Source organism: Belonocnema kinseyi, chromosome 9, assembly GCF_010883055.1.
Source record: "Belonocnema kinseyi isolate 2016_QV_RU_SX_M_011 chromosome 9, B_treatae_v1, whole genome shotgun sequence".
Taxonomy (NCBI): Eukaryota; Metazoa; Arthropoda; class Insecta; order Hymenoptera; family Cynipidae; genus Belonocnema; species Belonocnema kinseyi.
The window spans coordinates 118344489-118359943 of NC_046665.1; the positions used below are offsets into that span (position 1 = coordinate 118344489).

General features: G+C 21.9%; 1 protein-coding gene across 1 annotated transcript in view; it reads left to right on the forward strand.

The window, feature by feature from the left end:
- LOC117179877 (excitatory amino acid transporter 3-like) overlaps positions 1-15455 on the forward strand; it is a 47630-nt gene that overhangs the window by 26047 nt on the left and 6128 nt on the right. Inside the window, exons 5-9 of the mRNA XM_033372050.1 lie at positions 1337-1373; positions 6787-6976; positions 9851-10084; positions 11183-11374; positions 14683-14817. Of these exons, the coding sequence (XP_033227941.1) occupies positions 1337-1373; positions 6787-6976; positions 9851-10084; positions 11183-11374; positions 14683-14817 (788 nt within the window). The remainder of the gene's footprint in view (positions 1-1336; positions 1374-6786; positions 6977-9850; positions 10085-11182; positions 11375-14682; positions 14818-15455) is intronic.

Consider the following 15455-nt stretch of genomic DNA (forward strand, 5'->3'; position numbering starts at 1 on the left):
TAACCAAACAATTTAATTTTCAAGCAAAATGATGCGTTTTTAACTAAAAAGATTAATTTAAAAAAATGGAATTGTTATATTTATTGCTAAAATAATTAATATTTGACCCAAAAAAAAAGAAAATTGATTTTAAACAAAATAATTAAATTTTCAAAGAAAGAAAGGATTTTTCAACTAAAAATATTAATTTTTTACCCCGAAATATAATTTTTTAACAATAGATTTATTTTTCTAAAAAATATTTGAATTTTAAACCAATATAGTTGAATTATCTACACCAAGATTGAATTTTCAACAAAAAATTTAATTTTTAACCAAATAGTTGAAGTTTCCATCAAATGATTACATTTTCAAGCCGAAAAGGCGAGTTTTCAATAAAATAGTTTAATTTTCAACCAAAATAATTGAAAGTTTAACCCAAAAAAAGAATTTTCTATCTAAAAATTAACTTTGAACGTTAAAATATAATTTTTCAATAAAAAAGTTAAATTTTCGAAAAAAAAAATTTAATTTTTAACCAAAATATTTCAATTTTTGACCCAAGAAGAAGAATTTTCTACCAAAAAAGACGTATCTGCAATGAAAGTAGTTGATTTTTTAACCCAAAAACACGCCGTTGGAATTTCTTTTCGAAAATATGGATTTTCCACATTAGAGTTATTTTTCAACAAAATAGTTGAATTTTAACCAACATAGTGGAATTTTTCGCCCACAAAAATTAATTTTCTACAGAAAGATTAATTTTTCAAACCAAAAAGGTGAATTTGCTGTTCGAAAATATGAATTTTCAACAATAGAGTTATTTTTTAACAAAATTTGAACCTGAAAATATAAATTTTCAACAAAAAGTTCATTTTCTACCGAATTGTTAGATTTTTTAATAAAAAAAGTTCATTTTTAAACAAATAGTTGAATTTTCTACCAAAATAGTACAAATTTCAACCAGCAAATAGGAATTTCTAACCAAAATAGTTGCAGTTTTTAACCCAAATAGGAATTTTCAACGAAGAAGTTTTTTAACCAAAAAAAAGCGATTTTTCCATAAAAAACGTGAGATTTCAATCCAAAAAAGAACAAATTTTCTATCCGAAAAGACGAATGTTTAGAAAATATTGACTTTTATCTAAAAATAATTGAATTTTCTTATTGATTTATAATAATTCAGTTTTCATTTAAGCGAAAAACGTGAAAACTTGAAAGCGAGGAAAAAGTTATGTTTCTTGAAAACAGGAGGAAAAAAATCTAAATTTTTTTAAATACGGGAAAAGAGGGAAAAATGGGAAAAAATTTATACGTATAGTCTTTAAAAAACTATAATTTGTGATTCGTATTGCAGGACAGAACAGAATTGCATTATCCGAAAAATGCGACTGGTAAGATTCAAATATTTAAGTGTCTATTTCAAAATATCAGGGTTGCTACAGAATTCAAGTAAAATGAATTTCAAAACATTCTACAGATCGTCAACAAATTTATCACCAATTTTTTATGCAAGTATTAATTGCTGTGAATCAAAAGGGCTTTTTCGCAATTGTGGAATTCTAAACAATTCTCATTAATACTAATATAAAATTTTGTTAAATTTTGGAATTATTACTTTCATATTGAGAGGTTGATTACTCCTTTTTTGAGTATACATCAGATTTTAAGATTTCATAAGATTTTAAAGATTTCACTAAAATTCTAAACATTCAAAGGTTCCAAGTTTTTTTTTAATATTTCAAGGGTTTAATCAAAATTTCATGAATAATTCAAAAGATTTCTAACTTTTCACAAAGATTTCATATGATTCAAAATAATTTAAAGATTTCACAAACATTTTTAAGATTTAACGAATATTTCACAAAAGATTTCAATATATTTCAAAGACTTGAAAGTTTTCACAAAGATTTAAAAAACTAACAAAGATTTCCCAACATTTTTTAAGATTTTATGAAGATTTCCCAAAGATTTCAAATGATTCAAAAAGATTTAAAAATATTTCAACAGATTTCAAAGGTTTCAAAAATATTTTTAAATATTTCAAATATTTCACAAGAATTTAAATTTCAAAAGGTTTAGAAACTTTTTTCAGGATTTCAGGAATATTTCAAAAGATTTCAAAAAGATTTCAATGAATTTACAAATATTGCATTAGGATTTCAACAACCAAACACTATTTTAAATTATTTTAAAGATTTCAAAGATTTCACGACAAATTTAAATAAATTTACAGGAGTTTACAAAGATTTAACATCATGTTTAAAAATATTAAAGATTGCAAAATACTTCAAAATATTTCAAACCTTGAAAAAAAATTAGGAAAGATTTCAGAAATATTTCAAAATTTTGAAAAGATTTCAAAGGTACCAGGAAGATTTTAGTGAATTCATCAATGATTTTATAAATATATCAAAAGATTTCGGAAGATTTAAAACATTTGATTAATAATTTTAAGATTTCAAAGATTTCAAATATTTCAAAATATTTCCAAGATTAAAAAAAAAAAATTCAAAAGATTTTAAAAGATTTGAAAATACTTTACGATGTAAAATATTTTACAAAGATTCCGACAGATTTCAAAGATTCACAAAGATTTCAAAACATTTCAAAATATTTTAAAACTTTTTTTTAGATATTTCAACAAAATTTTACAAATATTTCAAAAGACTTCAAAGATATTATCAAAATTTTGAAGATTTGGCCAAGATTTTACAAATATTTTAAAATATTTCAAAATATTTCAAAGCTTTCAAAAAGATTTTAATCTATTTCAAAAAATGTCAAAGATTTCACAAAAATTTTGAATATTTAAGAAAGATTTCACAAATATTTCAAAGTTTTCATAAAGATTTCCAAGATTTCTAAAAGATTATAAAAAATTTCATAATATTTCAAAGATTTCACAACAATTTTAAAGATTTCAAAATATTTCAAATAATTTCAAAGGTTCCAGAAAAATTTCAATGAATTCACAAAGATTTCATAAATATTTTAAAAGATTTCAGAAGATTCAAAAGATTTGATTAAATATTTTAGGATTTAAAAATATTTCCAAGAGTTCGAAAAAACTCAAAAGATTTAAAAAAATTTTAAAAAACTTTACAAAGATATAAAATATTTTTCAAAGATTCCGACAGATTTCACAAAGATTTCAAAATATTTTTAAAGATTACACAAAAATATTGAAGATTTAAGTAATATTTCACAAAGACTTCAAAACTTTTCAAAATATTTTAAAACTTTTTTAAATATTTTAGGAAAATTTAAAAAAGATTTTACAAGATTTCACGAAAATTTTAAAGATTTGACGAATATTTCACAAAGATTTAAAATATTTTAAAATATTTCACAGGCTTCAAAAAGATTTTAATATATTTCAAAATATTTCAAAGATTTCAATTTTTTAGATTTAAGGAAGACTGCACAAAGATTTCAAAAGATTTCAAAAATTTTACAAAGACTTCAAAGGTTTCACAAAGATTTCATAAATATTTCAAACGATTTCGGAAGATTTAAAAGATTTTATTAAATATTTTAAGATTTCAAAGATTTCAAAATATTTCCAAAATTTCAACAACAAAATTGCAAAATATTTAAAAAGATTTCAAAAGACTTTACAAAGATTTAAAATATTTAACAAAGATTACAACAGATTTCAAAGATTCACAAAGATTTGACAAATATTTCAAAAGATGTCAAAAGATTGCAACATTTTAAAAAAGATTTAAATAATATTTCGCAAAGATTTTAAAACATTTCAAAATATTTTAAAACTTTTTTCAATGGTTTCAAACAAATTTTTGATATTAATGGAAGATTTCACAAAATGTTTCAAAAGATTTCAAAGTTTTGACAACAGACTTCAAAAGGTTTCAAAAATATTTCGATGATTTCACAATAATTTTAAAGATTTCACCAATATTTCAAAGGTTTCTATAAGATTACAAAAATTTCCAAAATATTTTAAGGATTTCACAAAAATTTTAAAGATTTCAAAAAATTACAATTTTTTTTTAAAGATTTAAGTAATATTTCATAAAGATTTCAAAACGTTCCAAAATTTTTTGAAACTTTTTTAGATCTTTCAGGAAAATTTTACAAAGATTTGACGAAGATTTCACAAAGGTTTCAAAATATTTCAAAGATTTCAAACAAATTTTAATATATTTCAAAAGATTTCAAAGATTTCACAAAAAGTTTTGCGATTTAAGGAAGATTTCACAAAGATTTCGAAAGATTTCAAAGTTTTAACAAAGACATCAAAGGTTTCAAAAATATTTCAAAATATTTCGAAGATTTCACAGGTTTCTAAAAGATTTTAAAAAATCTCAAAAAATTTCAAAATATTTCAATATATTTCAAAGATTTCAGAAATATTCACATGAATTCACAAAGATTTCATAAACATTTAAAAAGGCTTCGGAAGATTTAAAAGATTTAATTAAGTATTTTAAGATTTCAGAAATTTCAAAATATTTACAAGATTTCAAAAAAACTCAACAGATTTTAAAAGATTTCAAAAGACTTTACAAAGATATAAAATATTTGACAAAGATTCCGACAGATTTCAAAGATTCACAAAGATCTCATAAAGATTCCAAAGGATTTCGAAATATTTTTAAACCCCTTTTTAATATTTCAGGAAAATTTAGCAACGATTTCGAAATATTTCAAAGATTTCACCAAAATTTTAAAGATTTGACGAAGATTTCACAAAGATTAAAAGTTTTTTAATTTCAAGGGTTTTAATAAGATTTTAATATATTTCAAAATATTTCAAGGATTTCACAAAAAATTTTCAAAGTTTTCACAAAGATTGCAAAGGTTTCTAAGAGATTAAAAAAATTTTCAAAATATTTCAAATAATTTTAAAGGTTCCATAAAGATTTTAATGAATTCACAAAGATTTCGGAAGATTTAAAAGATTTAATTAAAGAATTTAAGATTTCTAAAAGATTTCAAAAAGATTTTTAAAAAAACTCAAAAGATTTTAAAAGTTTTCGAAAGATTACAAAGTTTTTAAAAAGATTTAAGTAATATTTCACATAGATTTCAAAATATTTTAAACTTTTTTTAGACATTTCAGGAAACTTTTACAAAGATTTTACGAAGATATAAAAATATTTCAAAATATTTCAAAGGTTTCAAAAATATTTTAATATATTTCAAAATATTTTAAAGATTTCACAACATTTATTGCGATTTAAGACAGATTTTATAAAGATTTCAAAAGATTACCAAGGTTTTAGAAAAATTTAAGTAATATTTCACAAAGTTTTCAAAGGTTTCGAAAATATTTTAATATATTTCAAAATATTTCAAAGATTTCACAAAAATTTTTGCGATTTAAGGAAGATTTCATAAAGATTTCAAAAGCTTTCAAAGTTTTTGCAGGCTTCAAAGGTTTCAAAAATATTTCAAAATATTTCGAAGATTTCACAAATATTTAAAAATATTTCAAAGATTACAGAAAGATTAAAATAAATTCAAAAAGTTTTCATAAATATTTAAAAAAATTTCGGAAGATTTAAAAGGTTTCATTAAGTATTTTAAGATTTCAAAGATTTCAAAATATTTTAAAAGACTTTACAAAAATATAATATATTTTAAAAAAATTTTGTTAGATTTGAAAAATTCACAGAGGTTTCATAAACATTTCAAAAGACTTCCAAAGATTACACCAAAATTTTAAAGATTTAAGTAATATTTCACACCAAATTTTAAACATTTTAAAATATTTTTTAAGTTTTTTTAATATTTCAAGAAAATTTAACAAAGATTTCAAAAGATTTCACCAAATTTTTAAAGATCCAACGAAAGTTTCACAAAGATTTTAAAATATTTCATAACATTTCAAAATATTTCAAAGGTTTCATAAAGATTCTAATATATTTCAAAATATTTCAGATTTCACAAAAATTTTTAAGATTTCCGAACCTTAAGGTGATTTAACTGATTTTTTCAGATTTCAAAGCTTTCAAAATATTTCCAGGATTTCAAAAAGTCTCAAAAGATCTTAAAAGATTTCAAAAGCTTTTACAAAGATTACAAATTTTTTACAGAGATTCTGAAAGATTTCAAATATTTCACAATAGGGCGGAGTGAAAATGTTAAAATTAATTGAATCGTTTCAGCTAAGAGATAAAACATGGTGGGTATATATATATCTTTTTTTTTAAATTCCAAATTTTAAAAATTCATACAAATTTCCCTATTGGTTCAAAAATCAAGGCGAACTTTTTAATGTACAGCTTTTTCTAGTAAACAATAATAAAAAATAAAAACAAAATGTCTACCTAATTTATAATTTTTTCAAAATGTGAAAAAAAATCATATTTTTCTTTATTAAGTAAAATGCAAACTTTGTTTCTAAAATGAGCACATCTACCTCAATAAAAAAAAACATGTTCGCACTATTTCAAAGAATTCTAAATAGAGAAATGTTTTTAATTTCTAATTTGTGATTGCTTTTTGATAGTAAAAACTTTACGTATGAAAAATTTGCCAAACCCTCGATCATATTATTTTTATAAATAAAAAATAAAAATTCGTATGAATTCAGAAATTACAAATTCTTCATCAAATACTTTTAAAATTATTTAAAAATTTTAATTAAGTGCGCCTAAAAAAATTTCAGTCACTTTTACTAATTTCCATTTATTTTCCAGGTTTTTCAAAACTTTTTTACTATTCCATGAATTTTCCAGGTCTTTCAGGTCTTCCAGGTCTTGTAGCAACCCTGAATATTTTGAAAGAAATAAGCAAGTTTAATTTGAAATTATAATTTTTTTTATGAAATTTCAGCTAACACAACGTTTTACGAATATGACATTAAGTTCAGCCACTCGAGTAGTACAAATACTCTGGGTCTTGTAATTTTTAGCATAATATTTGGTATTACTATTGCTAAAATGGGACCTGAAGCAAAACCACTTTTAGATTTTTTTAATGCTTTAGCAGAAGCCATGATGGTTATTACAAATTGGGTCATCTGGTAAAAAATTATATTTTAATTTATTTAATTATTTAATTTATTATAAGCTATATTTTGCGAGATAACCTTTTTTTCAAAGAGTTATCGAATTTTAAATGTTTTTCGATTTTTAATATTTTGGACAAAGAAAAAAAGAAAGGTTTGTATAATTTGTACTGTTTTTCTACGTCCATTCGAGGTTATAAATAATTTTTAACGCAAAATAAAAATTTCGAATAACTATTTAACTAGTTATTATTATCAATTTTTTATGGTATATTAAGATAAATAAGTTATTAATGAGTTTTTATTTTGAAAAATAAATTTAAATTTTTAAGAAAAATTTCAAGACATTTAAAATGATTTTCTAAAATTTCTAAAAATGGTATAAACGATTTTAATTCCAAAACTTTCAATTTTACAAGATCATAAAGTTTCAAGCGAAAAAATCGAGTTTCAATAATAATTTAAAATTTGACAATATTTCCACAAATTCAAAACAAAATGTATATTTTTAAAGATTTCTAAAAAATAAGCTTTTCAAGAATTTTGAAAGATTTTAAGAGAATGAAAAAATTATCTCAAGATTCTTAGGGACATTTTTAAATGATTTTTTACTTCGAAAAATTAATTTTTAGGAGAATATTTAACATTTCATAAATAGTCAAAAAAGAATCCTCAAGATTTGAATGCCATTTTTAAAATTTTAAAAGAGTATTTAGAAGGTTTAGAAATGTTGAAAAAATTTCAGAAATGATTTTAAACTTGCAAAGTTCTTCAATCTCGCAAGATTACAAAATTTAAAAAAAGTAGAATCTTGAAGGTTTTCAAGAAATAAATAAATTTGTCTTAAGATTTCTAGAAAAATTGAAATAATTTTTTGAAATTAATATTTCACGGAAATTTAAAAATGTCGAAAAAAATTTTAGAAATTCTAGAAGTTTCGAAGATATTAAAAATATTTTAAAACTTTAAAATATTTGCGTAAATGTATTAAACATTTTTCAATTAATTCCAAGCTCCTAAATGTCCTGAATATTTTTTAGATTGACTTGAATTCTTCCTAATATTTTGTGAATTCTTGTAAAATAAAACAATTTTCTTTAAAACTTTTTATTTTCCTAAAATTCTCGCGAAACTTCAAAAAAAATTATTTATACAGGATTTCACAATCGATTACGAAAAATTCAAGTCAATCTAAAAAATATTCATGACTTTTAGGAGCTCGGAATCAATAAAAAAATATTCTATACATTTTCAGAGTTCTTTTCAAAATTTAAAATATTTGTAATCTCTTTAAAACTTCTAAAATTCCTAAAAATATTGATAACTGACTCGATTTATTTCAAAGTTTTTAAAATTATTTTAAATATGTTGCGATCTTTTTAAATTATATTTAAAAATAAATTTTTCTCAATAAAAAAATTACTGCAAATTTTTCCAGAAATATTCAGACAAATTTTTGAATCTCTTAAAATCTTAAAAATTCTTAAAAAGATTCTAATCTTTATAAATCTAAAAAAATCTACGTTATTGATTAAATTATTTGAAATATATTCAAATTTTAAGTTATTCCTAAATCTTTTTAAAACTTCTGAACCTTCTATATGTTTTTTAAAATAATTCGCATTTTTATAAAAATTAAAAAAATTCTTCGGGGTTAATTTAAAAAATTGACTTACATTCTTCCGGATTCTTTTTTTTTTAATTTTGGTAATCTTTCGAAGCGGTTTAAAAACCCTTTTTACATATTTTCTGTACATTATTTTTAATTAATTTTTCAAAATAAAAAATCAGAAATTTTCCTACGAATTTTAAGAACATTTTTTGATTCTCTTAAAACCTTTCGAAATCTTCAAAAATATATATTTTTTTAATTTTGAAATCTTTACAAGTTTCAAATAATTTCTGATTCTTCTCAAAACTTCTGAACCTTCTGAATAGTCTTTTAAAGTAATTAGAATTTTTCCCAAAATTAAAAAAAATTCTGCATAAATAAAAAATGTCTTTAAAATCTTCTACACTCTTTTCCAAAATTTTAGGTAATCATTTGAAATGGTTTGAAATCTTCTTCAATTGTCTCATTAAATTTATTTTTCAAAATAAAAAATAATTAAAAATGTTCCCAGGAATCTTAAGAAATTTTATTTGAAGATTTTAATTTTAATTGTGTCAAAAAATACATTTTGTGTCCATTTTTTGTTCACTAAACTAAATATTAATCCTCAATTAAAAAATTAAAAAGTAATATTTTTCCTAATACAGTAAATAAAAATAATTTTAAAACATTAATTTTTTATATTGTACAAACGCCCAATGGTTTTAAAATTTTAATAAAAATAGGATTCTTCAGAGTATAAACAAAAAAATACACGAAAAAAATCGATTCGGATAATTTTGGGAAATTCAAGTTATAAAATTTGTTGGAAAGTGATTCGAGCAACAAAATTCGTATTTCCTGGTCAATTTTATATAACGGTACAACTTATTATAAAAAATTAGTTAAATTAAGCGACATGCGCCTAAAAAAGGGTTGTGGAGTCTCGAGTCTTGTCTCGAATTTCGCCTGGAACCTCGTCTCGAACCTCGTCTCGAATCTCGCCTCGAATCTTGTCTCGAATCTCGTCTCGAATTTTGTTTCGGCTTTCTGATTTTTTTCTTCGCAGAAAATATTAAAAATCAAAAAAGAATGAAAATGCGATAACTATTCAAAAAAAAAGTTGGTGCGAAATATCTAAGGCGTACTTTTTGTATATGTGCAACAAGTTGTGTAAGTTTATAAAAAATCGTTGAAATTATTGTTTATTTTTTTGTGAATCCGGTATGGGGTTACCCTGCAGGAATTTATAATGTGATTAGAATTTTTTTTCAGATTAATTTGTTTACTTTTTTCAGGCTTTCTCCTGTTGGTGTGATGTTTTTGGTTACATCAAAATTGATCGAGATCAAAGACATTAGTCAGATTGTTGGTCAATTAGGACTTTATTTTGTAACTGTATTATTGGGATTAACCATCCATGGATTCGTTACCCTCTCGGTGATATTTTTTGTTTGTACAAGGGAATTGCCCTTTAAATCTATTAGAAAAATGGGGCAAGTTATAGTCACTGCGTTTGGAACAGCATCAAGGTGAGATAATTAATTAAAGAATAGCATAAAATACCAATATTTTCCGAACAACAATATTTCGAATCAATTTTGCCAAAATTGTCCGCAAAACCCGAAATAACCTGTTTTTCTTGATTTTCTTCAAAATTATTAGTTGTATCAAAAAATTGTTTTAAAAAATGTATAGACCTTCTTAAAATAGATCTTTTTTTTTGTTTTAAAATTTTTTTCATTTAAACAAACCTTCCGAAGAAAAATCAAAAAAGGTACAAAGAAAATTTATGACATTTTTTAAAATATCAGTAGGATTTTTTTATTCTACTTACTAGTCGACTTACGAAAAATATGAATCACTATTTTCGATTCCTAGAAATCTTAATTCATTAATTTTTTATTGGTTATTCAAAATTTCTCAAAGTTTTTTTCTAAAAGTTAAAATACACATTTTTGTTAATCCCTAATGGAAAAACATTTTAAAAAAATGATTAAAGCAGCAAAAACTGTGGAGTAAAATACAGCTGAATACAATAACTTACAAAAGAAATAATAGACAAGTAGAATTTTTTTTTGATTTGGAAGAATGGTGTTCGTTTTTGTACTTTTTACAAGTTTTTTTATGTTGTACTTTATTGTATTTGTAATTTTTTGTTTAAAAAGTAAAAGAATTTACAGCTTTTGTATCAAAAAGTAAAGTTTTACTTGAAGCTCTAATACTTAAATTTTTTTATTTTTTTAGATATTATTGCATTTAAATTTTTCAATCCTCGGTCGATTAAAATTAAAAATGCCCACTGGTATTGGAAATATATAAAAAAACATTCTACCTTTGAGCTCTTTTTAGAATTTTTCTCGAGAAGGATTCTTTCACTGGAAAAATTAATGCAACAAAAAATATTAATTTCTTACAGATCTAAAACTCGAATAAAAATATTTTTTTATACAATCAATAATTTTGAGTTAAATCAAGTTATTTTTCTGCAAAAGGGAAAAGAATAGGATATCAGGGTCTTTCTTTTTTAAATTAATTAGTTAATTACATTAATATTATTTAATTTAATTTAATTTAATTTTTATTTTGTCCTAATTCCAGTACTTGTTGAATAAAAATTAATTTTTTAGTTCCGCCACCTTACCAATTACCCTTCAATGTTTGGACAAAATGGGAGCAGATCCTAGAATAACGAGGTTTGTGGTACCAATTGGTGCAACAATTAACATGGATGGTACTGCTCTTTACGAAGCAGTTGCAGCTATTTTTATTGCTCAAGTACGACAAAGGAGTCTCTCTTTTGTGAACGTAATCGCAATCAGGTAGGAATTTCATCATTTTAACGATAGCAGGATTCACATTCAGTCCCCTTTTTCCCTTAAAAATCCCCTATTTCCCCTAAAAATCCCCTATTTCCCCCAAAATCCCCTATTTCCCCTATTTCTCCTAAAAATCCCACATTTCCCCTTAAAATACCACCTTTCCCCTAAAAATCCCCTATTTCCCCTATAATCCCCTATTTTGAGAATTTGTCCTAAATATCCCCTATAATTTAAATAAAATTCAAATAAAAGTCGCTTCTTTTAGTTTTGACCACCTAATTCTCCTATTTAAATAATTTTTCAAAAATTTCCCATTATTTAAATAAATTTCCCCTAAAAGTTCCCTTGATTGAATCCATTTCCAATCTACCAAAAAATATTTAATATTTTCCAAAAGAGACGAAATTTCTACAAAAATGTTGATTTTTTAACCAGATATTTAATTTGATAATAAAAAAGAAAATTTTTCAAATAAAATGATAAATTATCAATTTAAAAAATGACCTTTTTCAAAATACAGAATCACTTTAATTCCCAGAAATTTTAAGAAACTGTTTGTATTCTCTTAAAATCTTTTTAAAAAAATTTAAAAACTTAATTTTGAGATCTTCAAAAACTTACCTTTTGTTTTACAGTTTTTGAAAATTATTTGAATTTTTGATGCAATTTTTTCTAAATTGTGCAATATTTAAAAAATTGCCTTCAAATCTTCCAAATGGAATTTTTTTAAATCATGTGGAATGTTTTAAAATGTACTTAAATATTATCTTAAATTAAATGTGGTAATATAAAAAGCCAGTTTAAATTTTTTCAGAAATCTTAAAAAAATTTTAAGAATTTTTGTATCTTTTCAAAACTTCTAAATATGTTTTTCACGTATTTGAATTTTTTTTCTAAAATTGAAAAATTTTGCTCTAAAATCTTTTATATTCTTTTCCGAAGTTTTAGGAAATTATTTGAATGTTTTAAAATGATTTACAATTCAAGTTAATTTTTTAAAATAAGAAAGTAATAAAAAAATTTCTCTTGAATCTCAAGAATAAATGTATTATTATAAAACTCAAATACTTTTCAAAATCCTTGAAGTGTTTACAAATTTTATTTTAAATCTTCAAAAATCTATGTTTTGTTTACAAATTGTTAAATTTAAATTAGTTTTAAACTTTTCAAACTTCGAAATATCTTTTGAAATAATTCCTAAAACTTTTTTAAATGTGGCGAAAATTACAAAATTATTTTAAAATTTACTAAATTCTTTTTCGATACATTTTAAAATCTTTAAAGTTTCTCGAGAAAATTCAAAGCGATTTTTTAAGATTTCAGATATTCAAAAAAGTATCTACCTAACTAGAAAATTTATGCGATTTTTTTTATTTGATATAGTTTTCCAAAATTTTAGGGAGCAATTTAGTCATTTAGAAAGATATATAGGACTTTTTGACGTTTAAAAAAAATAAGAAAATATTTTATAAATTAAAAATATTTTGAATCTCTCAAAAACTTCTAAAATTCCTAAATATTTTGTAAAATTACTCGAATTATTTCTATAATCATCTTAAAATTTTCCGTCTTCCTTTTTTGCAATTTTTGGAAATCGTTTTTTGAAACCTTTTAAAATTAAATTTTTTTTTAATTTGTTTAAAAACTTCTAGATTCTGCAAAATTTTAAAAATTGTCTTGAAATCTTCCAAATTCTTTTTGGGAATTTTTTAAAATCATTTTGAATATTTTGAAATGTTTTTAAATATTATTTTTAAGTAAATATTTTTAACTAAATACTCAGTTTAAATTTTCTCAGAAATATTAACAAAATTTTTATATTCTTTTGAAACATTTCAGAATTCTTAAAAATCTTCCAACATTTTCTCTCGAAATCTTCAAAATATACATTGTGTTTGAAATTAGTTAAAATATTTTTAGTTTTAAATTATATTTCTATCTTTTCAAAACTTCTAAATATCTTTTCAACGTATTTGAACTTTTTCTCAAATTTAAACATTTTGTTTGAAAATCTTCTAGATTCTTTTCCGAAATTTTAGGAAATCATTCGAAATGTTTTTAAGTAATTCGAAATTTAAAGTAATTTTTTAAGATAAAAAAGCAAATTAAAATTTTTCCTTGAATCTTAAGAACTAAAATGTATTATTTCGAAACTCAAAACCTTTAAATGCCTCAAAATTTTATTTCAAAGTCTTCTAATATCGACATTTTATATAAAAAATTTGAATTATTTTTTAATGTAAATGAGTTTTGACCATTTTAAAAACTTGTTAAACTGCAAATTATCTTTTGAAATAATTACTGAAACTTTTCAAATCTTAAAAAAATTACAAAATTATTTTAAAATCTAACATGGTCTTTTTCGATATATTTTGGAATCTTCAAAGTTTTTTGAGAAAATTCAAAACGACTTGAGAAGATTCCAGACTCAGAATTTCAAAAATATTCAAAAATGTTTACATATATTTTTAACTGACTCGAACTATTCCTAAAATTTTCATAAAATCTTCCATATTTGTTTTTCATAATTTTGGAAATCTTTTTTGATGTTTTAAAATCATTTTAAATATTCTCTTGAAATTAATTGTTCAATGTTGAAACCTTTCAAAACTTAAAAGTTTTCAAAAACTTCTAAATATTTTTTAAAATGATTCGATATTTGCCAAACTTTAAAAAACTCTTGTGAAATTAAAAACATGTCCTTAAAATCTTCCAGATTCTTTTTTGACAATTTTGTAAATCATTTCAAATGTTGTTAAATATTTTAAAATATTTTTATTAAATTATTTTTTAAAATAGAAAATCAATTTTAATTGTCGCAGGAATCATAACAATAGAAATTTATTGTCTTAAACCTTTCTAAAACTTCTAAATATATCTTTAAATTTACATTTAAAATGTTCTTTTTTATCAAGAATATTTAGAAACAATAAAAAATAAATATCAAGGGATTATGAATATAGTCCTTTTGTAATTTTTTAAACATTTCATCGATAAATTAAGAACATAATTTCTGTCTCTATTATTAAAGAATCACATATTATTTAAATTTTATCTTTTAGAAATAAATATTTAGAAATGATTTTGAGAATTTCATTTCATCAATTTTATTAAATCTAATTTTGTTTATTAAATTTATTATTAATCTAAATATTATTTTTTATTTCATATATTATTTTATTATATTATTATATATAAATTAGTATTAATATCATTCGTTTATTATTAAATTTATCATTACTATTAATATATTATATTAAATTTATTATAATTTATCTAGTTTTTGAATTGCCCGAAATTTTTTTCAGTATAACAGCCACAGCTGCTAGTATAGGAGCTGCTGGAATTCCACAAGCAGGTCTTGTAACAATGGTAATGGTGTTGGATACCGTAGGTTTACCAGCAGACGATGTGACGTTAATTCTTGCAGTCGATTGGCTTTTGTAAGTCTATTTTCAATTTTAATTTTACAGGGTGGCAGTTTTAATAATAAAAAAAATAATTATTTTCCCTTAAACCAAGAAGATTTTTCTTCTGCTAAAAAGAAATGAAATTTCAATATTTACATTTCTTTTAAATAGTTAGTTTTTCAACCAATTAGCTGAATATTCTATGAAAGCAGTTAAATTTTCAACTAAAAAAATTGAAATTTTCAACCAATTAGTTGAGTATTCTACCCAAACAATTGAATTTTTAAGCAAAAAGATGAATTTTTCTACAATGTCAAAATACCTACAAAATAGAAAAATTTTTAAACAAACAGTTGCATTTTTATCAAAAGAGATGAATTTTTGAACTAAGAAGACGAATTTTCTTTTAAAAAGTTATCCTTTCGACTCAAAAATATGAATTTTCAAATCAAAAGGATGAACTTTCTATTAACAAATGAAATTTTCAACCAAAAAGTTCATTTCATATCAAATTGTTGAATTTTATACACAATTATATAATTTTTAACAAAAAAAGTTAATTTCTCACAAAATCGTTAGTCTTTAAATAAATAAATAATTTTTTAAACAAATTGTGCAATGTTCTACCAAAATAGTTAAATTTTCAACCAAGAGGAATAACTTTCTTTCAA